This window comes from Odocoileus virginianus, unplaced genomic scaffold (assembly GCF_023699985.2).
Source record: "Odocoileus virginianus isolate 20LAN1187 ecotype Illinois unplaced genomic scaffold, Ovbor_1.2 Unplaced_Contig_16, whole genome shotgun sequence".
NCBI lineage: Eukaryota > Metazoa > Chordata > Mammalia > Artiodactyla > Cervidae > Odocoileus > Odocoileus virginianus.
In genome coordinates this window covers 1,499,536-1,523,118 of record NW_027224333.1, presented here as the reverse complement: position 1 = coordinate 1,523,118, position 23,583 = coordinate 1,499,536, and the positions used below count along the sequence as shown (strand labels likewise).

The following is a 23,583-nucleotide window of genomic DNA, read 5'->3' as shown; positions in this document are numbered from 1 at the left end:
TGGACTTCCAGGGGGCTCCCTGACCTAGATGCTGAGTTCTTTGCCTCAGAAACCTCCCTCGGCACTGCTCAAGCCCATCACGTCACTTCATGACGTCATGTCTGGTCCCAGCGGGTCAAGTCATGTGGGTTCCACGTGGGTCAAGTCAGTCCTATGGGATGTTTTTCCTCCTAACAGGCTAACTGAGTGAGCTGTGCCAAGGGGCAGGCTATTCACTTGGGAGAGGAGAGAGGAAATGGTGCCTAACTGTTATGTCCCAGAGACAGGCGGCTCAAGCCTGAGGTCCCCTGTCGACCTATGGATGAGCACCTTGAAAGGGGAGCAGGAGGCAGAAGGATTACAAAGAGAGGCCTGGGTGTGAGCTTGTGAAGGCCCTGGCAGGGAGGAGCACTCCCCTTGCCCCGCAGTGGTCCTGCTAGACCTCCTGATGCAGCCGGGGCAGGGAGCCACAGAACGCATCCTCAGTGCGTGGTCAACACAAATGCCCTCCCGGTCGGCATGTCCCTCTGTCTCGAAGTATGCTGGGGGCTCATGGCCTAGCTCCCGTGTGCCCTTGATAATTGAACTTCCAGAAGGTTTGTGAAGTTGGCCTCAGGGACTTTTCCAGGTACAATGGCAGAGCGCCTCACCAGGAACACACCTTTGCTTATCTCTGCCCTTTGTTAACTATTTCTCAGGCTCTCTATTTGAATTTCTAGAACCTTTTCACGATGTTAAATAGCTTTTAAAATATTTTTAAAGTATCTTCATCAAAGACTTTATAAAAAGAATTTTAAGCAGGCTATAGTGTCTAATTTTAGCATGTTGCTGAAACATATTTACCTCTTTCCAAAGCAACAATTGATTTTATGTTTTAGACGCAAAAGCACATTTGCTTTCTCTTTATTATAGGTCCTGTCACTTAATAGGTAGGTGCCTTTCGGCATGACTATAACCTTATAAATAATGAAATTTCTTAAAAAGTTATATAGTAGGTTGGGTTTGTTTTAAATTAATGTAATCAGCAGCCTTTAAAAACATTTATTCAATCCCTAAAATCTTTTAAGCAAAGGTTGAAATTTAAAAACTCAAGTAATAAATGTCACAGAATCCATTACCTATTGTGTAGCTGCAGGCACACCTGCTAAGAGACAGCTTACTAATTTTGCTGAAACCCATTACTGTAATCAAGTGGGAAGCAGTAATTGTCATCAACCAGTTTGAGAAGAAATTTCAGCTTGCCAACTGAGTACTCTTCTAGAAGCTATGTTTGAAGTGTTTGGAGAGGCAAAACAGTGTCAATAGTACCTATATGCTTTCCATTTGACGGAAAATAGTATGAAAGCTGCTATTTACATGGTTTCTGGGAAGGTAAGGTGTCTTTGAGTGTGAGCAGTCAGAAAAGCTGTTTTCCTTCCAGAAGAGTCCAGTACCCTGGTGGAATATTTGTGGAATGAGATGCCCTTTTGTGGATATAGAAACAGGACCTGAGCATTGAGCTTCCCAGGTGGCTCAGTGGTAAAGAATCTGCCTGCCAACACAGGAGATGCAGGTTCAATCCCTGGGTCGGGAAGATCCCCTGGAAGAGGATATGGCAACCCACTCCAGTATTCTTGCCTGAAGAATCCCCTTGGACAGAGGAGCCTGGTGGGCTGCAGTCCATGGGGTCACAGAGAGTCTGACTTGACTGAGCTTGAGCACAATTAGGCTAGTAATGATCCCAAGGCAGTTTCGCTTCCAGAGAACTCAGGAGCAGAGATTTTAGATAGATTCAAGATAAGAAAAAACTGATGCATGTGTGCTAAGTCACTTTAGTTGTGTCTGACTCTTTGTGACCCCATGGATTGTAGCCTGCCAGGCTCCTCTGTCTGTGGAGTTCTGCAGGCATGAATACTGGAGTGAGCACCATGCCCTTCTCCAGGGGAACTTTCTGACCCAGGGATCAAACCCAAGTCTTATGCCTCTTCATTGACAGGTGGGTTCTTTATCAATAGAGGTACCAAGGAAGCCCAGTAGATGAGGCAAAGAACAATTTTTTTTCCCTTATGTGTCATGTTTAAAATAGTATATAAGTTGCTCCTGGAAGCTGGGAATGTTGTATTTCCAGTCCATCTCTGGTATGCCAAACCATAGCTGCTGTTTTTGTTGGAGAGCAGCTAGTACACGTGGCCCCCTTCACCATCACATACACACGGGGCAGTATATAGTGCTGTGCAAGGTCCTGGGACATGGGACTTTACTTCTTGGCACTCTCTGCAACTATGAGGCTTTTGCTGTATTCAGCAGGCTCAGGCTGTTCTAGTCTTGAATTCTGCAATTAAGTGAGGACAGACCCAGAGAGGACTCCATAGGAAGCCACAAAGATGATTAAAGGGATGGAAAATGGAAAGTTAGAGTCACGGGCCAGAGTTAAGGGAACTCTCATTTTTTTTTTTTGGCCTGGTGGATGATTTGATGATGTTTCTCCAGCATATGGAAGAGGCTTGCTTACAAGGGCTCTCTGTCCAGAACTAAGCACCAAGAAACATGTCCAATCTGTTGGATGAGCTCTTTGTCCCTGAAGAGATTTCTTCCTGGGAGCTCTGTTAATGGTGGGAGAGGCCATGGGGAACAGTGGTGTCATCTGCTTCTTTCTGCTGGGGATGAAAACATATGTGCAGAGGGACTTCTCCATGCCTTATAAGCTATATGCATGCTAAGTCACTTCAGTTGTGTCCAACTCTTTGCGACCCAATGGACTGTAGCCCACCAGGCTCCTCTGCCCTTGGGATTCTCCAGGCAAGAATACTGGAGTGGGTTACCATGCCCTCCTCCAGGGGATCTTCTGACCCAGGGATCGAACCAGTGTCTCATGTCTCCTGCATTGAGGTGGCGGGTTTTTTTTTTTAAACTACTGATGCAACCTGGGAAGCCCTTATAAGCTATAACTTGTCACAAAATAATCTACTTTTTCTTCTAAAGTTTTTACTTCTTTTTTTTTAACCACAACACCTTTGTACTGACTGCCACTATAGTTGCTTCTAGTTGCTTCTAGTTTTCCATTTTAACCTTTCTTGTTAGTTATGTGTGTTTTATGGAAGCTTTTATTTTTTAACCTTCAATATCTGGTATCTGCCTAAGCATTTTTTTTTGGCTAAGCATTTTTAAAATTAAAATTGTTTAAAATTTTGATTTTTTATTGAAGTATAGTTGATTTACAATGTTGTGTTAATTTCTGCTATATAGTAAAGTGATTCAGTTATACATAGATATACATTCAATTCTTTTTCATATTCTTTTCCATTATAGTTTATCACAGGGTATTGAATATAGTTCTCTGTGCTCTACAGTAGGGCCTCATTTATCTGTGGAATCATTTTTAATGAACAGGATGATAGAGTATTACCTCCCTAAAAATATGATTTGAGTTTCTCAACCATTGACATTGGGACTGGATCATTCGTTGTTGAGAGGTGCTTACCTTTGTGCTGTAGTATTATCCTTGCTCTCTACCCTCGAGGTACCAGTAGCAATTCCATCCCCCAGCTGTGAGACTCCAGAATGTCTCCAGATATTGCCAGATGTCCCCTGAGGGTGGAGGCAGAATTACTCTCAGTTGAGAACCATTGCTCTGAAGCCATTATAGTAACATATTTGTTGTTCAGTCGCTAAGTCATGTCTGACTCTGCAACCCCATGGACTGTAGCACACCAGGCTCCTCTGTCCTCCACTGTCTCCTGGAGTTTGCTCAAATTCATGTCCATTGAGTCAGTGATGCTATGTAACCATCTCAGTCTTTTAAAATTTCTTGGCCTGTGACAGTTTGTGAAATTCACTTCATCAACACTTTCCTCATTACCCTTCGTTAACCTGGCATGATGATCGTACTGCTGCTAGCAAGTGCCTTTTTATTGACCGCAGCTGGTGCCTTTTTGTTCAGCAGCAGAGAGCTCAAGGCTTTCCTTCTAATGCCTCCTTTGTGAGCTGAACTGTGTTGTGTATGGGAGGCAGAGCCAAGGGCATTGATGGTCAGTAGACCTACTCACTCATTCATTCACTTTGAATGATTGACTCATGTGTGCATTTGGCAAATATCTGTTTTGTGTCTGCTGTATTCTAGGCATTGTCCAGACACTGGGAACACAGTGCTGAGCAAGAAATCACAGAGCTCGGTGCTGTTAGAATCAGGGCTTCTAACTCAATCAGTATATTCAGAGGCAATACAAGCTTTTTATTTATTTCAACAAGTGGATCCACAGTTGGCTAAGTTGTATTTGGTTTTATGAGGGGTTCAACAAATCCATGTGATCAGTTCCTGATTGGGGTTTGTGGCGTGATCCAAACCTGATGTTCAATTGGAATGTTGAAATAGGTGAAATTCCTGTTATGTGGGACTCTGAGAAAATCAATTTGTCTATGAAAATGAGTGGGCTTCCCCGGTGGCTCAGATGATAATCTACCTGCAATGCAGGAGATCCAGGTTCAATCTCTGGGTCAGGAAGATCCCCTGGAGAAGGAAATGACAACCCACTCCAGTATTCTGGCCTGGGAAATCCCATGGATGGAGGAGCCTGGTGGGCTGCAGTCCATGGGGTCACAAAGAGTTGAACACAACTGAGCGACTAATGCTTTCACCTTCATGAAAATGTGTAGTAAGTGTGTGTTGACTGTTGCTTCTCACCTTAGTGTTTTAGGATAGAGCTGTCTTGATTTAGGAGAGAAATGTGCAGTGTGCATTGTGTGGCATCTACATCTGCAAACACGTTGTACACCAGTGTCATCTGGTATTTGGGGTTGAATCCTACTCCATTTGATGTAACTCGATTGAAACTGACGCACATACTGTGCAGGCATTTGCCCAGCGGGCCTTCTGTTCCCCTTTTAAACAGAGACCCCTTTTCAAACTCAATCTGACCCCGAATGCTGCCAGTTTTCCATTAGAGTACTCTGTGGCGATAAATGGCTTTAGAGCCAGCAGTTAGAATTTTTATTTTTCAAAGAACAATATAGGTGAATAGTCGTCTTTGAGAAGGCAAAAAAAGTGTATTACAGAAACCAGGATCCATTTTAAGGCAAGCCTTGCTGTACCTTTTCCCTAACCTTTTCCCATGAACCAAAAGAAAGATTAAAATTCCAACAGAAGGAAAATCGCCTTGGAGAAATATCTGGAGACTGATGGATTTATTTCATGTGTGACTTAAAATAGCCTGGGTTTCTAGTACCACATAAAGCTGTATTTCTAATGAGTTCCTGTTACCCTACTTTTTCTGCAGCTTTTTTTCACATGGGCCTGTCTACAGATAGAAATAGGCTAATTGTTACCATAACAGTTTTACTATCTTTCTTTGAGAAATCCACAAAATGGCCCATTTTTTTTTTTTTTTTAGAGAGACAATCCAAAGGATTGGCGGTGGGGGAAGAGTGGGGAAGGCAGCTTTTCTAGGGCTATTTTTTTTGGTCCCAAGGCTTATATTTGGAATTAGGCTGTGTTTCTGGGCTGTAAGCCCAGGATGGTCCTCTTGGTTTCTTGTTTCTTTCAGGATTTATAAATGCCATTTGGGCTAATTATAAGATAGTTTGTGAAAACACAGCAGAACAATGTATTAAGGTCATTGGGCAGCTCATTAGGTTTTTTTTTTTCATGTCAGAGTTCAGCCCCTGATGAAGTGTGTTAGGAAAGCAGGGGTGCCCTGGCGTCGAGGCAAAGGCAGTGCATTCCCAGGAAGGAGCCATCCTGCTCAGGCCCATCTTGCAAGTCTTTGCAATGGATGATCAGGTCACACACAGCAGGGGAGTCTCACACAGCATTAGCCTAAGAGAAAGAGATGCCAGTTCCACTGCTGTTTGGCTGAAGCCCCTCACTAGGAGTGTACAGTTTGCCCTCTGCTCCCCTTCTCTGTGGCATTCGAGGTTGTTGGGATGGAGGAGTCGTGTATGGCTGTGGGTGGGGTGGGGTGGGCTGAGATGGGGAGAGGGACTCCACATGGGAGTCTTGTGCAGCTCACCATCCTGCTGGCCCATTCCAGAGAATGCCAGACAGAGGCAGGAGGGCATCGTAAGTGACTCGGTCATGTACTTCACTGAGGAACCCCCCGAGCTGCCGGCCAACAGCCCACAGCCCCTGAAGCTGCGGCGTGTCCTGAACCTCAGCCCTTTCACGGTCACCGACCACACCCCAATGGAGACTGTGGTGGACATCTTCCGGAAGCTGGGGCTCCGCCAGTGCTTGGTGACCCGGAGCGGGTGAGTGGCGGGACCCTGGAGGGCACAAGGTGAAGGGCCCATGGGGGGCTGATGGGGACTGGGGACCAATCCTCTGAAGAAATGTCAGTAGGCTGTGGTGAGTACAGGAGGAGATGCCGGCAGGCTTGGAGGCAGGCTTCCAAGTGGGACTGCTATCTCTGCCCTGAGGCTGAAATTTGAGTCTAAAGGGGAGGAGCCCGTGGGGAGGGGCTGGGGCTCCCTACCCGAGTCCCCACAGTGGTCCAGGTTCCTGGAGAAGGTTCACCTTCTGCTAAAACGAGCAAGGAAAATCTCAGGGCTGAAGAGAAAAATAGCTTGAGGCACACGATGCTCCAACACTCTGTCAGCGACACACTAAGAAAGAGAGATGGGAATCTCAAAAAAACTGTCACACATTTTTCACACATTCAGTGGTTGAGAAGAAGGATATCAGTCCCTTCACCTTGAGTCCCTTCACAAGCAGTCGGCTTGTGGAAGTGGGCATGATGAGGGCTGCAGCTGGGTTTTCCCATGCCACTGGGCGCTCCATTCTGGACTTTTCTCATAGACACATCACCATACACAAACGTGAGGTGCACATTGTGCTTAAGTTGTTCTTGATGCACCAGCCTGTTGAAAATAACTTGACATTTGCAAGTGTGATTGCAGAGCCGTGAGCTTTGGTAGCTCGTGGCTTGGTCTCCACCACAGCAGTATTGCTTTCGCACCGTATTATCAGGAAGCAGAAAACCAGTGCTATGGAGATCAAAGGTTCATGGTGGTGTGAGAGGTGCAGTGCTGTATGGGCCGTGCCCTGGGCTCAGGGGCTGTCTCTAAATGCCAGGGCCTCAGAATCTTGGGTGGAGGAAGGGATTGGTTTGGTTCAGGTATCTTGGAACCTGGGATTCTCTACCTCGTTGATTGCTTTATGGGCTGGGGGTGGGAGGTAGGGTATGGGCTATGGAGACATTGGTACCTGAAATAACAATTTTGGCCTTTATAGAATCCTGAGGCTTAACTCTGACACAGTTTCCAGGGCTGCCTCGCTCCTCGTTAACCCAGAAGTTCTCAAGCAGGGTGATTAGCCCTGCAGGGATTTGGGGGTGTCATAAGTGGAGGGGGCAGATGCTACTACTGGCATCCAGTGGGTAGAGGCCAGGGGTGCTGTTTAACACCCTCCAGTGCACAGCACAGCCCCTATCAAAGCAAAGACTCGTCAGGCCCAAGTGATACTCCTGTTCCAGCTGAGCGCCCCTGGGCTGGGTGCCTGGGGTAGTCACAGAGCACACCTCACTTGGGCTGCCCAGGTGGCTCATGGGTAAAGAATCTGCCTGCAATGCATGAGACACAGGCAGATGCAGGTTCAGTCCCTGGGTTGGGAAGATCCCCTGGAGGCTGATGTGGTAATGCACTCCAGTATTCTTGCTTGGAGAATCCCCATGGACAGAGGAGCCTGGCAGGGCTACATTCCATGGGGTAGCAAAGAGTCAGACACAACTGAACTACTGAGCACGCAGCATGCACCCCTCACTCGCAGAGATTTCTTTTGCCGCCTTGCTCATGGCGGGCAGCATGGATTTCTGCAAGGGGCTGAATTTGCACTTGACCCAGAGGACGCCTAGCCAACGGGATGAGTGTCCTCCTTAACTCTGACTGCAGCTGGTGGGTGCCTTGTGCTTGAGGAGGGGCAGTCAATAATGAACAGATGAATAAGCATTTGAGGCTAGAGGTCATTTTTCCTGGTGGATTCTTTTTTTTTTTTTTTTTTGGTCCAGCTGTGCAGCTTGCAGAATCTTAGTTCCCCAACCAGGGATTGAACCTGGGCCCCCTGCAGTGGAAGCACAGAGTCTTAACCACTGGACTGCCCAGGATTTCCCCTCTACTGGTGGTTTTTAAAGGCCCTCAGTGGTTCTCAAATTTGAGCGGGCATCAGAATCTGAGAGGAGTAAACCTTCAGGTTAAACCCCGAGTGCCAGGCCCTACTGCAGTTACTTATCCTTCTGATCTGGGAGGGACCCCGAGAATTGTACTTGTAACCAGCTCCCAGGGGCTACTGCTGGTCAAGGTCCCCACTTTATAAATGACTGAAGCCCACTGATGTGCTTGAATTTCCAGTGCTCGGCAGAAATACCACTGTGATCACCCATGTCGTCTCGAGTGTATAGCAGTTTCTCTTTCCCTTTAAAATAATAATCCCATGTCAGTTATCATTGGAATTTTCAGTTCTGGCAGGAAATTCTGCCCTTGACGCCCGCTCACACCTCACGGAGCCCTATGAGGTTTTCCTGTGAAGATCTGGGTGCCGAAATTGGCTCCGAATGTTCTGTGAGAACACAAAATCGCTCTCACTCTCTCGCTATACATATTTTAAACAAACACAGATGCTGATACGTTAGCGCTGGCAGGAGATCCTTGTTTGCGGGGCCTTTCATCTCCTCGGGCTTTGAGCCAGGGCAGGCCTGGCTCAAGCCAGCTTGTGTTTTTGATCTGTTCCATCACCATGTACCGTCCCAGCTCTTGGCCGAGCCCCACAGCTCATACCCTTGACTAGTGTAGTCTGAAGGACTTCTCAGGGCCTGGGCTCTATGGTGATCATGAAACCAGACCAGGAGCCAGAGAAGTCTTTGTCCTCATAAAGTTGAAGTCTTGGAAGTGTCCAGTGGCCAAGAGTGAATTTGGGATTTTTCCCCATAGAGGATCTAGAAAGAAAAAGGGAGCAGAGGAGATGCTAGGTGGGCCTTGAAGTCCTGACCAGGGTGGTCTTCTCACAACAGCCCCAACTGCTCTAATCTGAATTATGTTCATGGTCATAGATGGACTGTTTATCATTCCACAGATTCACTTGAACTGCTACCCAAAGAGGCTGGACAGTGAAACACTTGATTTAGATCAAGTAGATTTCATCCCACTAACAAACCCCCTTGGATTGAATGCTGCCTCTTCCTGGCAGGTTGCTCATCTTTCTTCTTTTTTGATATTTGAATGGCATCACTGACTCAATGGACATGCGTTTGAGCAAGTTCTGGGAGATGGTGATGGACAGGGAAGCCTGGCGTGCTGCAGTCCATGGGGTCGCAAAGAGTCTGATGTGACTGAGCGACTGAACTGGACTAAACTGAATTACCTTCACAGGCCAGGGCACAATTTACGCCTGAACCCAAGGCAGCTCCTGAATCCGTATTTCCCCAAAACTGTTACAACCAGCTTGACTTTCAGACATTATAGTTACCAAGCTTTAAGACAGGGCTGTCAGGACTGCAGATGCCTAGTGTTTTTTTTTGAAAGCAATATTGGTTTCCTCAGCATCTTACTGAGCTTCTATGTGAGGGAGAACTGGAGGAGGCTCAAAGTGTTACAAAAAAGAAAATCAAAGAGCTTATCATCCACCAAGGAACATGGATATCATCCAGTTTGAGTTATGTTCTCCAAGTGTCCTGGAGGGTAGTTTCCTGAGCCAGGCTTTCAAATACAAATGTCCAAAAGGACCAAAGAGACTTTTAAGCTGAACGACTGTCTGCTGATTGGTGGCCACCAGTCTCAGAACTCCTCCCACCTTGGATGAAAAGGTTCTTCCTCCTTTCACTTGTTGCTACTTCTCTGATGATCGCACCTTTCTTAGTGGTGTATTATAGGCATAAGCTGCTTGCCTTCTAACTATTCGTCTTTTATTTTAGAGGGAGTTGAAGGGCTGTTATGGACTAAATTTTGTGCCCGCAATCCCCAAATTCATACACTGAAGCTCCAGCCTCCAATATAGCTGTCTTTGGAGACAGCGTCTATAAGGAGGTGTGTGTCTGCATGCTGAGTCACTCAGTTGTATCTGACTCTTTGCGACCTCATGGACTGTAGCCCACCAGGCTCCTCTGTCCATGGGATTTCCCAGGCAAGAATACTGGAGTGGGTTGCCATTTCCTCCTCCAGGGGATCTTCCCAACCAGGGATCGAACCTGCATCTCCTGCATTGGCAGGTGGATTCTTTACGCCACTGAGTCACCAGGGAAGCCCACTTTAAGGAGGGGGTTGAGGTTAAATGAGGTCATAAAAGCCCCATCCCTAATCAGATGGGACTGATGTCCTTAGGAGGAGAGGAGACACTGGCGATGCCTGCATAGAGAAACAGGCCGTGTGAGGACACAGAAAAAAGGTGGCCGTCTATACACCCAGGAGAAACTAAACTGGCCAGCACCTTGATTTTGGCCTTCCCAGCCTCCAGAACCAGGAGAACATACATTTCTGTTGTTAAGTCACCTAGTCTGTGGTACTTTCTTATGGCAGCGCAAGCTGACTCCGTCAGAACTCAGACTCACCTTGGCAGATTTAGGATAATAGCATCTTGTTTTACGGGGCATCTTTGATTTTACTGCATTTATAAATTTTAGAAATGTGTTTTAGTCACTGATCTATAAAAATGGTTAAAGTCAAGTAGCTCCAAATAGAGGGAAGAAAGAAAGTGTTAGTCGCTCCATTGTGTCCGACTCTTTGGGCAACCCCATGGACTATAGCCCACCAGGCTCCTCTGTCCATGGGATTCTCCAGGCAAGAATACTGGAGTGGATTGCCATTTCTTTCTCCAGGGTATCTTCCTGACCCAGGGATTGAACCTGGGTCTCTTGTGTTGTAGGCAGATTTTTTAATGCCTGAGCTGCCGGGGAAGCTCAAGAATACTGAAGTGGGTAGCCATTCCTTTCTTCAGGGGATCTTCCCAACCCAGGGATAGAACCTGGGTCTCCCACATTGCAGGCAGATTCTTTACCATCTGAGCCACTAGGGAAGCCCTACACAGCTGGGAGGAACAATGGTTCTTAGCTCTGTCATGCTTCACCACTCCTGACCCTTCCATTCAGACAACCACTTTCTTCCCTCCTAAGAATTTTGTCTTCTTGAATTAATAGACTGTATTTTCTGAGCCATTCAGAGTTACAAAATACTTGAGCAGAAAGTACAGAGAGTTCCCTCTCTGGTCCTCTCTGTTTCCCTTTCTGTTAACATCTTACATTTATGGGTTATATTTGTTGCCTCCAATGAGCCAGTATTGAGATGTTGTTATTAACTATGATCCATCTCCCTGGTGGCTCAGTGGTAAAGAATCCACCTGCCAATGTAGGAGATGCAGGTTCGATCCCTGGGTTGGGAAGATCCCCTGGAGGAGGAAATGGCAACCCAACCTCCAGTATTCAGAGGAGCCTGGTGGGCTGCCGTTCATGGGGTCACAAAAAGAGTCAGACACGACTAAACAGAGTGACTAAACAACAGTAATCATTTACTTTAGGGCTCACTCTTGGTGTTGTGCATCCCTTGGATTTGGGTAGATTCATAATGACATGTATCCACCATTGTAGTATCATCAGGAATAGTTTCACAACCCTAAACATCCTCTGTGCTCTGTCTGTCCATCCCTCCCTCCCCTCAACCTCTGGTAACCACTGATCCTTTTACTGTCTCCATCGTTTTGCCTTTTCCAGAACGTCACAGAGTTGGAGTCACACAGTCTGTAGGGGAGGGAGGGATGTGCATTTCAGGTTCCTCCGTGTCTTTTCCTGGCTTGATGGCTTGTTTTTCTTTCCAGTGCTGAGTAATATCCATTGTCTGGATGGACCAGTTTGTTGATTCACTCACCTAATGAAGCACGTCTTTGGTGTTTCCAAGTCTGGGCAGTTATACTTGAAGCATACATTTTCTAAGACTAAGGACATTCTTTTTCATAGCCATGGAGCTGTATGCAAAATTAACAGCAATTAAGTATATCATTCATTATCTAGCTCATATCATTTTCAGTCCAGAATTCCTTCAGCGTTCACACATTGCATTGGTTTGTTTTGCTTCTTCATTCTCTATCTAGAAGAGCTTCCTGTCTTTTTTCCTTGTTATTTATGACCTAGGTTTGTTTTTAAGAGTTCAGACCAGTAGTCCCACATTGTGAATTTGTTTGATTGCTTCCTCATGGTTTGATTTTATTTAAGTAGCTTTGGGCAATGTTCCAACATCAATGATGTCATAATGTCAGCTTTTCTGACTTGACTGGTGATAAGCTCCATCACTGGGATGAAGTGGTGATGGCCAGAGCCCTCTGTTATAAGGGGACATTTTTCTCTTTGTACGTAATCTGTGGAGGGATACTTTGAGACCATGTGAATTTTCTGTTTTCCAGCAACCATTTACCCAGTGGTTTTGGAATCCACTGATAAATGATTGACTAAACTAATTATTGCATTGGGGGTTGCAAAATGTTGATTTTCGAATTCTATTGTGCTTGCTACATTTTTTCTCCAGTTTGTGAGACTATTGCTTTAGTTGTGGTGCTTTCTTTCAGTTTTGTCATCTGTGTTGCCATTATTCTTTTTGTTCAGCATATTTTTAAAAAAAATACCTTCAGCATTTTACCTGTAATATTTCTAAAGTTTCTTAGTCAGTTATTTACTTTCTCTATTGACAATGTAGAAATATTAAACATTAACTAAAATTTAATGTGGCTTGTTATTTTAAACACTTCAAGCAATTTAACATAAATACGTTATACATGTGATTACTATAAAACTTACTACTGTCTTGTTTAGAGGTAAACTGCTGGCTAATTTCCAGTTATCTTCATTTTTTGCAGTTAATAGAAAACTGGGAAAAGCAAATTTGACTCAGTCACACAGAAGTTACTGTCATATCTGCTCTTTTTCTCTTTACCTTGTATTCCGTATGGGTGTTACTGAGAAGAAGGAAGAGAGTTAGCACTATTCCTCTTCACGTATGAAAACTATATTAGATCCTCTGGACGTTCTATTTGTAATTAGTTTAGTATGCTTTTTATTTATTTTTTAATATAAATTTATTTATTTTAATTGGAGGCTAATTACTTTACAATATTGTAGTGGTTTTGCTATACATTGGTAGTATGCTTTTTAAAAAAGAACTTGTTTAGTTTTTGGCTATGCTGGGTCTTTGTTGCTGCACAGGCTTTTCTCTAGTTGCAGTGAGTGGGGGCTCCTCTTTCTAGTTGCAGTGTGTGGGCTTCTCATTGCAGTGCCTTCTCTTGTTGTGGAGCACGGGCTTTAGGTGTGCAGGCTTCAGTAGTTGTGGCACGTGGGCTCAGCAGTTGTGGTTCCTGGCTCCAGAGCACAGGCTCAATAGTTGTGGCATATGTGGGAACCTCCCGGACCAGGGATCGAACCATATCTTTTGCATTGGCAGGCAGATTCTCTACCACTGAGCCACCAGGGAAGCCTTTGTGTATCATGCTTTTAACGGCCCTTCGTGTTCTTTCTCTCTCTCTTGAAGATGTTTCAGTGAGATGGAGGGAAAGAAGTATAGTATCTGCTCTCTGCCCCAGCGTGTGATAGACGGGGAAACTAACACAAGAAATCACTCACTTTTTCAAGGTTAAGGTTCAGTGTGGTCATGGACAAAGAAGTCAGAATTCTGACCTTACAGTTCCACTGACCACTGTCCATTTCACCAGCTATACCTTACTGCAATACTGCTATGAGTACTTGAACCCCTATCTTCATGTTCACTTCCTATTGGTAAGAGATGAGTTTGATACTTTGGCTTTAATTAAATAAGTGACAGTGTAGTACAGTTTTATTTTCATATTTTTTGGTATATCATCATTATACACAGATAGGAGAAACCTGTCATTTTTAAAAAATCTTTTCTTTTTTATGGCTGCACCTTGTGTGGCTTGTGGGATCTTAGTTCCTCAACCAGGGATTGAACCTGCACCCCCTGCATTGGAAGCACAGAATCTTAACCACTGGACCACCAGGGAAGCCCCAGAAACCTTTCATTTTAATAGCCATACAATATTCCAGGGTGAGACTGCCATCCTTCTCTGTTCTCCTCTTCTTGGGGATGATGGAGATGAGGTGAGCAGCATTTTGCAAGTTAAGTTAGCAGTGGAACTTCTTTTCCCCAGAGAACGTGTGTACATCCCCTTCTTTCACTCCTTTCACTTTCCCTAGGGGGCGTGATTTGACCCGAGCAGATGTTCATTTAAATATTTAATAAAATCGAGAATGAGGCAAGGGCTACCATGAACAGTTGTGCAAGTGTGTGTTCATGACCCAGGGACACTGTTTACATTGTGTTTGTAAAAAGTAGGAGTTGGACAGTTTGCACTATAGGTGGCCCTATACCAGGAGCTCTGGGAAGTGGCATTGTTTTTGTAAGGAGACAGCCATGGAATTTTGGAAGAGGAGGTAATTTATATAAATGGCCACACATGAATGTCAAACTTTACCCTTCCAGTAAGATAGATTTAAAATTGAACTAATTGTTATTCATACTTAAAACTTCTTACATTTAAAATGCCTTACACTTGGGATTTCTGCAGTGTGATCAAGTTTTGACATTGGCTTTTGTAAGCCCTTTTTAACTGATTATATTCTTAAAAATTGGGTGAGTATATTAGTCATCATAGGCTTACTACAGTAATAAGCAATCCTGTAATATCAGTGGCCAAACACAATAAAGGTTAATTTTTCTCCCATGTCACTCACATCCAGTATGAGTTGCAGCAGGTGTGAGCTCTGCACCACACAGTCATCCCAGGGCCCAGGTCTTTGAATCTGATGGCTCCTGATTCATCTTCTGTGACCTGAGTCCTTTACTGACTCCTCTGTCTGGAACCGGCAGATGAGAGAGGAAATGTGCAGGTGACTTGGGAGGGGCGTTGCTCACCTCCACCCACACGCCATTGGCCAGAGCTCTCTCAGTTGGCCCCACCCATCTGCAAGGATAGCTGGGAAATGTAGTCTCTCTGTGCGCCCAGGTGGGAAGGGCGCTGGGGATCAGAGAGAGGCATGGACCAATATTGCAAGGCTGACCTTTTTCTCTATTTTGTTTCTTCTCTAGGAGACTTCTTGGCATTATCACGAAAAAGGATGTTCTGAGACATATGGCCCAGATGGCAAACCAGGACCCTGAATCCATCATGTTTAATTAGAAACAAGATGGTAGTTTCTTTGAGAAAAATACAACTGTATCATTGGAAAGAAATAAACAAATGATAGTTATTATCCTATTGAACAGTCATGCACTGGGAGCAGTGGAAACAAAAGCTTTGTTTGAAAGGAAGGGAAAAAAAATGAAACATAAAAAAAATATACATCTATGAGTAGGCATTTTATAGCTTTAACCCCTTACGAGTTTCAAGCTGTGTTGTGAGTTTAGTAACTGCTGTGGGGGCATGTGGGTGGGGGTAAACGATGTGGTTTGTACAAGGATCTGGAACACAATCGCTGAGTCAAGAAACATTTGCCCCTTCTGTTGCAGGCTGATGTTGGTAAAGCTTTGAATCTTAAAGGCCAAGGGGTATTGGCATGTCAGTGTCCTTATTTATTGGTTCCTGAGGTTTGGCTGCTATGTTACTGAATCAGACTAAAGATATTTGCACGCACTTTGTTGGAAAAGAAAAAGAAATTAAATGTGAACATAGTGAAAGCTGCAAGTATGCTAGTGGGTTCACTTGTGACCAGCTATTGCTGGCTCCTGTTCTCAGCCTGTTTTGTTGCTTATCCCTCAGTTTCTGAACCAAGATTGGGTCTTCTGCCATGTTGAGTATGAAGAAAACATTTCTCTATGCAAGACCAGCATCTGGGGACTGCACGAAGAACTGTTCGAGCATTTAGTGCTGCGCTGTTTCCTGCCACAGAAAGAGATTTGTCCTTATTTTGAGGGTATACATACCCATCATTGATTTGCATCTCCATTGCATCTGCTTCATTTATTGCTGTTGCCTGTGCATTCTTAAATATTGATCTGTCTAGTGCTTTCCAAGGGCCATGTCCTATATTCTGCCAGCTTGCCATAGTGACTTGAATTTCCAAATAGCATATACAAGTGTCAAAACAGAATACCTAGTGTTAGTGCTTATTTTTCCTCTCAGATCTTATTAAATACGGCTGCCGAGAGGGTGAGTCAGATGAGTTCTCAGTGGGAACTCCTCCAAATGGATTGCAAGAGAAATACTAAATTGATTCTAAATCTGTTCCATTCTCCTCTCTGTAGGATGCAAAACATCCAGCTTTAATGTATAAGCATGCACTTTCATATTAGCAATCAGAGCACAGAAGGACAGAGTTAAATTTGAGACAGCCAATTTGAGCACTGAGCATCTTTGAATTGAACATAATGATACATTTATTCTTTTAGTCAGGACTTCGGTCGTGTCTGTGGGAAGGAATTAAGCTATGTTTCTTAGGTCCACTGGGTGATCTCAGTAAGATTGATGCCCCTTGTCCTTTCCCTTTCGTCTTTGTTCTTTCCTTTTCCCTGAGTCATCCTCATCCTTTTCAGTCTCATCATTGGCTCTTGATGTATCAGGTGTGCATTTGACTGCAAATAATAGAAAACACACAGTGAAGAGTGGACTAAGAAACCTGGAAATGGGGCTCTCAGGACTGTTTCCACGGTGTCCTTGATGACTCGTGGCCTTTGGTACTTTTTCTCCACCATCCTTACCCCTTACCCATTGGCTTCCTGCCTCGTAGTCACAAGATGGTCACTGACCTGCCAGGTCTGGTAACTGCTCTCTAAGCTGGAAGAGGAATGAAGAGGCAGGTGACAAGGTGTATTGTGTGCGGGGGGAACACGGAGCTTTCCTAGAGATGATTGGCTTACCTCCATTGGCTGAAATTCTGGTGCCCCCCACTGCACATGAGTCTGGGAAGGAGAGTATTTAGCTATGTAGGCATGTTGCACTCAATGAGATTGAAGTTCTCTGAATAAGGAAGGGGGATTGGCCCTTGGGAGGGGGATGGTGTCTACTCTGTTGGATACTGTCATTGTTGTGTGTTTGTCATTGTTCTTCATGCATCTTCCCCCTCTGTCTTGCTGACCCCGTCAAACACTCTCCTGTGACCTTACAGCCCCCTCCCCTCTTGGATTTGACCTGGCACTCCCAATCAGAAGCCATTCTTTCTTAGCCCTAATAAAAATGTTTATTCTGGAGAGAAACCCATCTATAAGAGGGTTTCAGTGAAACTTCTAGTAGATACAAGAAAATATACTGATGGGTTTAACCTGATTGAAAACTTAAAGGAGTTGAAGTCAGACCCCACTGACAAAAGTATGGAAAATGTGTCTGTAATTAACTGGCCTCCTTCCAAATAATAGGAGATAGCCACTTCAGTGTGGAACGGTCAGTCTGTGGTAGAGAATATAATCTTAGGTCCTATAAGAGAATGACATTTGTGGTCGCACTCACAGCACCTACGTACTGAGTGACAGATCATAATGTTTTGTTGCTGTTGAGGTTTCCATGGAACAGTGCAAGTGAAGCTGGATTCTTCTGAACCTCAAAAGTCTTAATATAGTTCCCCTCTTACTCCCATATAGGCTCTCCAAAGAGTTTTAGTCATAGCCTGGATTTATATAATCCAGGATACCCTGTTAGCTGAAACATGGAGCTTCAGAAGGGAACACAAAACAGTGAACAGACAGCCAAAGGTCAGTAAAACCACAGAATTCCCCCTCCTCCAGCTGAGACCTGGAAAGAGGAGAGGAGGGGGAGTTGACTCTGGGCCAAGGTCAACCATGGGGCTCGTGTCCTCTCCCCCAGTGCTTAGCTTAGCGATGTCCATGGGGCTCAGAGGGCCAGCATCAGACAGCCAGGTCAGGGCTGGGATGGGGGGCTTGTAGCGCCACTGCCAGAGCCAATCACCTGCCTCCCGTGGAGCCCTGACTAGCCACTGACCCTGGCCTCAGACAGACTCACAGGGAACATACTGCTGGGCCCTTTGTTGCATGTGGATGGGGATTCCGAAGGTGTTCGCTGTATCCACATGTAGAACTTCGTCCACTTTACCTGGTGATCTGGTGAATGAGATGAGTAAATCTGGAACTCTGACTCTAGTTGAATACTGTTTTTGTTTCTTTTTCCAGAACCAAAGTTTGTAGACATTTGTAGAACTTTCTGGGTTCTCTCTGAATAGATTTTTTTATGTGAATAAAATATAAATATGTAATGGAAAAGGAGTTCCGTAATGAGGCACATTGACCTACTTCTTGCTGTCTTTTTCTATCACTGAGGGAATGTGTTGTAGAAGGACAGATGGCAAATAAAGAGCATCCTGAATGTGACATGTGGATTTCTTGTGTTTTTCAGCACATCCCCTGGGAATGCCCATGTGCATGTGGCTTTTATGGAAAGGCAAGTGTGCTAGAAGCAAATCCATATTCAGTGTTTGCTGTGGCAGTCTCGTAGTTCTCTATTTGATATTTCTCGATGACTTGATAAAGGAGAGGACATGTCAATAGGTATTGTTTTTTTTTTTTTTGGTGGCCCTAATAAGTCACAGAAACTGAAAAAAATTTCCAGCAGTTTGTTTCACTTAGGTGAGAACCGGTTCCTTTAAATTATCAACACATGAGAAATCTGTTCAGCATTCATTGTATTCATTATTCCAATGCTGAGCTGGAAAAGGTGAGAAACTTGAGGAGAACTATTGAATTTCAAGTAATTGTAATATTATGTCTTCATTTTCATTTCATGTGGTCAGTGTTTTATCGGACTCTGCTTCTAACCTTTGAAATGGTTGACATGAGGGGGGAACTTGTCCCTGTCTACATTAGGGAACATGAACCAGACTCCATTTTCACTGACGTGGGTCTAACTATTTATTTGCTGTTCTAGTTGTGCTGGGAAAGAAACATATTCACATTTGGTGTTGGAATGATGACATAGCAATGTGGGTTTTTAAAAAAAAATTTATTGTAACACTCTGTGTAAACATTAGCAAATTACTAAACATTGTATGTTTGAACTCTATATTTTTAAAGGAACTTTTTATTTTATTTTTAAAAATTTCAAGAGTATAATTGATTGACAGTGTCGTATTAATTTCAGGTATACAGCAAAGTGATTCAGTTATACATAGGTTCATTCTTTTTTAGATTCTTTGCCCATGTAGATTATGACAAGAGTGTTGAGTAGATGAGTTCCCTGTGCTAAAAAGAAGGTCCTTGTTGGTTATTTACTTTATATATTAGTGTGTGTATATGTTAATCCCAAACTCCTAATTTATCCCTTCCCTCCACCTTTCCCCTTTGGTAACTATAAATTTGTTTTAAAAATCTGAGTCTGTTTCTGTTTTATAAGTATGTTCATTTGTATCTTTTTTAAAATTAGATTCCAGGTATGTGTGATACCGTATATTTCTCTTCTGTCTGACTGTGTTCAGTACAACAATGTTTAGGTCTATCTGTGTTGTTGCAAGTGGCGTTATTTCATTCTTTTTTATGGCTGAGTAATATTCCATTATATTATTTCTTTATCCATTCCATCTTCCTTACATCTTCTTTATCCATTCCTCTGTCAGTGGACATTTAGGTTGCTTCCATGTCCTGGCTATTGTAAATAGTGCTGCAATGAACATTGGGGTGCATGTATCTTTTTGAATTATGGTTTTCTCTGGATATATGCCCAGGAGTGGGATTGCTAGATCATATATAGTAGTTCTATTTTTAGTTTTTTAAGGAACCTCCATACTGTTCTCCATAGTGATTGTATCAGTTTACATTCCCACGAACAGTGTAGGAGGGTTTTTTAAAAATGAAATGAGCACAGTTCTCAAGCAGCGTGTTGTAAAATGGAAGAGAGGCCATGATATCCCAGCTTGTTGCTACCCCAGGGAACCTTCGAAACCTGATTCTGGTGACTGCGGAAGTGCCTGGCAAGGTTAAAGTTCCACTCTTAAGATTGTCATGCGAGATTGGGACTTGAGCTTGGCTCAGCTTTTAAATCCCTTGTTCTTAGCCTGGTGGGTTTGAATTCCATCTTTCCTGACCAGTTTTATATTTTGAAATGGTCGACTTTACACAAAATGTGAAAAAAAAAAAAGCACCAAGAATGCTCATGTATCTTTGACCTGGAAGAGGCAGTGAGGGGAGCCCCCTCTGACAGGGACAGCTTAGGAGGATCACCCTCAGCAGGGTGGCCCACAAGCAATTGTCCTTGTTAAAGCAGGCCTGGGGTGATGTCAAGGGCCACCAGTGGTGAGTAGCTGCAGGGTATGGTGCCTGGAGGGGCAGTGGAGGTTTTAAAGTTGGTTTTGTTTTTCCTATGGGGGAGGAGGAAACAAGGAGATGCTTCTCCATCATGGAAGGCCAGGGAAAGATACAGAATTCAGAGGAAGGATGTAATTGAATTTGCCTGGTACACAAACCATTCTGGCTGTTCTATAGCAAGACCAGAAGCTATCGCAGATAGGTGAGCTGGGATGGAGGATTGTCCCAGAGAGGTTCTTGAATTCCAGATGTATTTCCAAGGTAGAACCAGCAGATTTATGGTGCGATGGATATGAAATGGTACGGATAAGTCACCATCTACTGAGGTGGGCTAGTGGAGGTGAAGAGCTCCATTTTGGAAGTGGTACACTGGAAATACCTGTTGGACATTCCAGTCCAGAGTTCAGGGAAATCGTTAGACTTGGAGATGGAAAGCAAGCCATTGGCATGTGGTATTAAAGCCATGCCTGGAAATTTCTGTGGTCTAGTGGTGTCTGAAGAGCAAAAAGAACCAACATTCTAACAGAATTTCAACATTGAGTTTTTAGGGAGTCATGCTGACTTAGATGCCGATAGAACTGCCCTTGAATTCTAGCTCTGTAGCTTCCTGGGTGTGTGACATTGTTAAAGAATCATACCTCTTTGAGCCTGGGTTTCCCCATTACTGTAGAGTGGGCCAGTGCCCTTCACTAGAGATGTGGTTGTGAGAGTTAATCAGTGTAAAGCACTTGGCCTGGAATGGACCATGCAAATTGTAGATGTTATAGCCTTTTCATGTTATGTAGTCCTTCCAGTAACTTTAACTGGAACTTACTTTAGTTTTGTGTGGTTAAAGGACATAAGACATTTTAATTATAAGACTGCTAAAAGTAAACGAAAGTTGAACTAACCAATTGCCTTTCCCACCAACTCTTTCAGTCATTACCACCACCCCCAAAACAAAAATGAAACAAAGCAAACAAAAGAACCAAAATCTCAGATCTCTTAAGGGATGTTAAAAAAAAAAAAAACCCTCACTGACTCCAGATTAATGGCAAATTATTAGGAAAGAAACCACTTGATGGGAAATTCCATTTCTCTATGGCGTTATATTGACTTTTTAGTTTGCAGTATAGTTGGTTTACAATGTTGTGTTAGTTTCACATGTACAGCAAAGTGATTCAGTTATACATATGTATATTATATTTTATAATGACTTTTGAGCAAAAAGCATAAATTCACATGGATGCTGAACTATTAATTAGCCTCAGATTTGGAGCAAGAGTTCTTGAAACACAAGACTGTTTAACTTTCTTGTTTTCAGACAGTATAAAACCCTATACCCACGACACTTGCAGACAGAACAACCTGACTGTGGCATGGTGTTAATATAGAAAGAAGTCTCATTAGTAAAACTCATGGAGAGCAGCCTTTTATAGGTTCTGGCTATTTCTCTACAAAACGTGTGTGCTCAATCGTGTCCAACTCTTGGTGATCCTAGGGACTATAGCCCGTCAGGCTCCTCTGTCCATGGGATTTCCCTGGCAAGAATACTGGAGTGGGTTGCCATTTCCTCCTCCAGGGATCTTCCCGACCCAGGGATTGAACCTGCATCTCCTGCATTAGCAGGCATGTTCTTCACCACTGAACCACCTGGGGACCACTTCCCTCAACATTAAGTAGTTAGAAGCCAGAGGGGGGAGAATGAACTACCAGGAGTTGTCTGAAAGGTGACAACCCACCAGTTTTAATTCTAGCTCTAGAATGGCCTTGCAAATAAAGTGTCCGGGTCAGGCAGGCTTCTTTCTGGGCTTTCTTGAGTCAAGACGAGCAGAAAGTTTCATGTCCTTCCAGGACTCCACACTCTGGCTGAGTGCAGGGGAGCCCAGCGTGCCTGTTGTTACAGTGCTTCCCCAGTTCACTGGTAGTTAATTGGCTAGAAAGAAGCTACCATCTGGGAAAGCAGGTAGGGAGCATCTATTTCTGGCAGTTCCTCAGCACTGCATTTCATTAAAGAAACGGCTTTTTCTTTCTGAATGAGCAATAACTAAAGAGCACCTTGTGGGGATTTCCAAACCCCTTTGGTCAGGGTTTGGCTCCCAGAATGAAGGGAGCAATTTCTATGTGATTCCAGCATTTGTGATGGAACACATATTTCAAAGATTAAACAGCCATCCTCAATCCAAACAGATTCTGTCAGAGAAATTGAAAACACACACGTAAATTTTCAGTCCGCAGGCTGCCTGACAGGTTGAGTCCTGGGGATGCTGCTGCAAGTAGAACATCTTCCCTTCCTTCCTTCCTTCTGCATGGCTCCATGTTCATTTCATGCCTCAGGCTCGCTCCCACGGCTCCCCGACTTGTGTCATGCCAGGGATGCTGAACCAAGTGGAAATGGGTGCTAGCTCCCTTCTGATGATTTCTTTTTCTGACATTTCTCAAACTTCTGTTGGTCCCCAGAAAGACCTGAGCCTTTCTAGGACTGGCTGTGGGTGGTTTACATGATCAGTGAGGAACCCTCTCCAGGGAGTTGCCCAGTGCTGAGTTTTTGCTCCATGGAGTGCTAAGTCACTTCAGTTGTGTCTGACTCTTTGTGACCCCATGAACTGTAGCTTGCCAGGCTCCTCTTTCCATGGGATTCTCCAGGCAAGAGTACTGGAGTGGGTTGCCATGCCTTTCTCCAGGGGATCTTCCCGACCCAGGGGTCAAACCTGCACCTTTTACATATCCTGCATTGGCAGGCAGGTTCTTTCCTACTAGCACCATCTGGGAAGCCCTGCTCCATGGAGTAGGGGGTCTCAAAGAGCAGGTCTGCATGTGGTGGGGTTGCCCTTCCCCAAGTGTTTCCAAGATTCAGTGTTTCTGCCGGGTGCCCAAGGGAAAGAATGGATTCTGTACTTAACTAAACTGGAAAGTTCCATCTTATGGGGTTCCGAAGACTAGTCTTGTAGAGGCTCAACTATGGCATCAAGAGTGTCTGTTTTTTAGTTTCTTTTCAGAATTTCTGTGTGAGTGCCCTGGAAGAAGCGAGGCCCCTTTAATGAACTTTAAGCACATTTACTGTGAGGCAGGGACATTTCCTTATGCTTCATAACCTGTAAGATATCTAGGGATTAGCTGAGTGTGGATCCCCACAGCTGGTTAGAAATGAGTTCCAAGTCCCGCCCAGGTCTACTGAGTCAGATCAGCATTTGAACAAGATCCTCGGGGATTTGTGTGCAGAGTCAAGTTTGAGAACTGCTTCCCACTCCAGTATTCTTGCCTGGGAAATCCCATGGACAGAGGAGTCCGGTGGACTACAGTCCATGGGGTCACAAAGAGTCGAACACGACTTAGCGACTAAACAACAGCAGCCCTAGGTGATGGGTCTCCTGAGTTCACTTCCAGCTCTGAGATCCACAGTTCTCCAAGATTCTCTCACTTCCAGAG

General features: G+C 44.3%; 1 protein-coding gene across 2 annotated transcripts in view; it reads left to right on the top strand.

Annotated features, from left to right (window-relative positions):
- Positions 1–18,249, top strand: part of CLCN4 (chloride voltage-gated channel 4) — a 73,294-nt gene extending 55,045 nt beyond the window's left edge. For both annotated transcript variants that reach the window (XM_020901293.2, XM_020901294.2), the window contains exons 12-13: positions 5,985–6,201; positions 15,022–18,249. In XM_020901293.2, the coding sequence (XP_020756952.1) occupies positions 5,985–6,201; positions 15,022–15,112 (308 nt within the window). In that variant the 3' untranslated portion in view covers positions 15,113–18,249. The remainder of the gene's footprint in view (positions 1–5,984; positions 6,202–15,021) is intronic.
- The last annotated feature ends 5,334 nt before the right edge of the window (positions 18,250–23,583 follow it).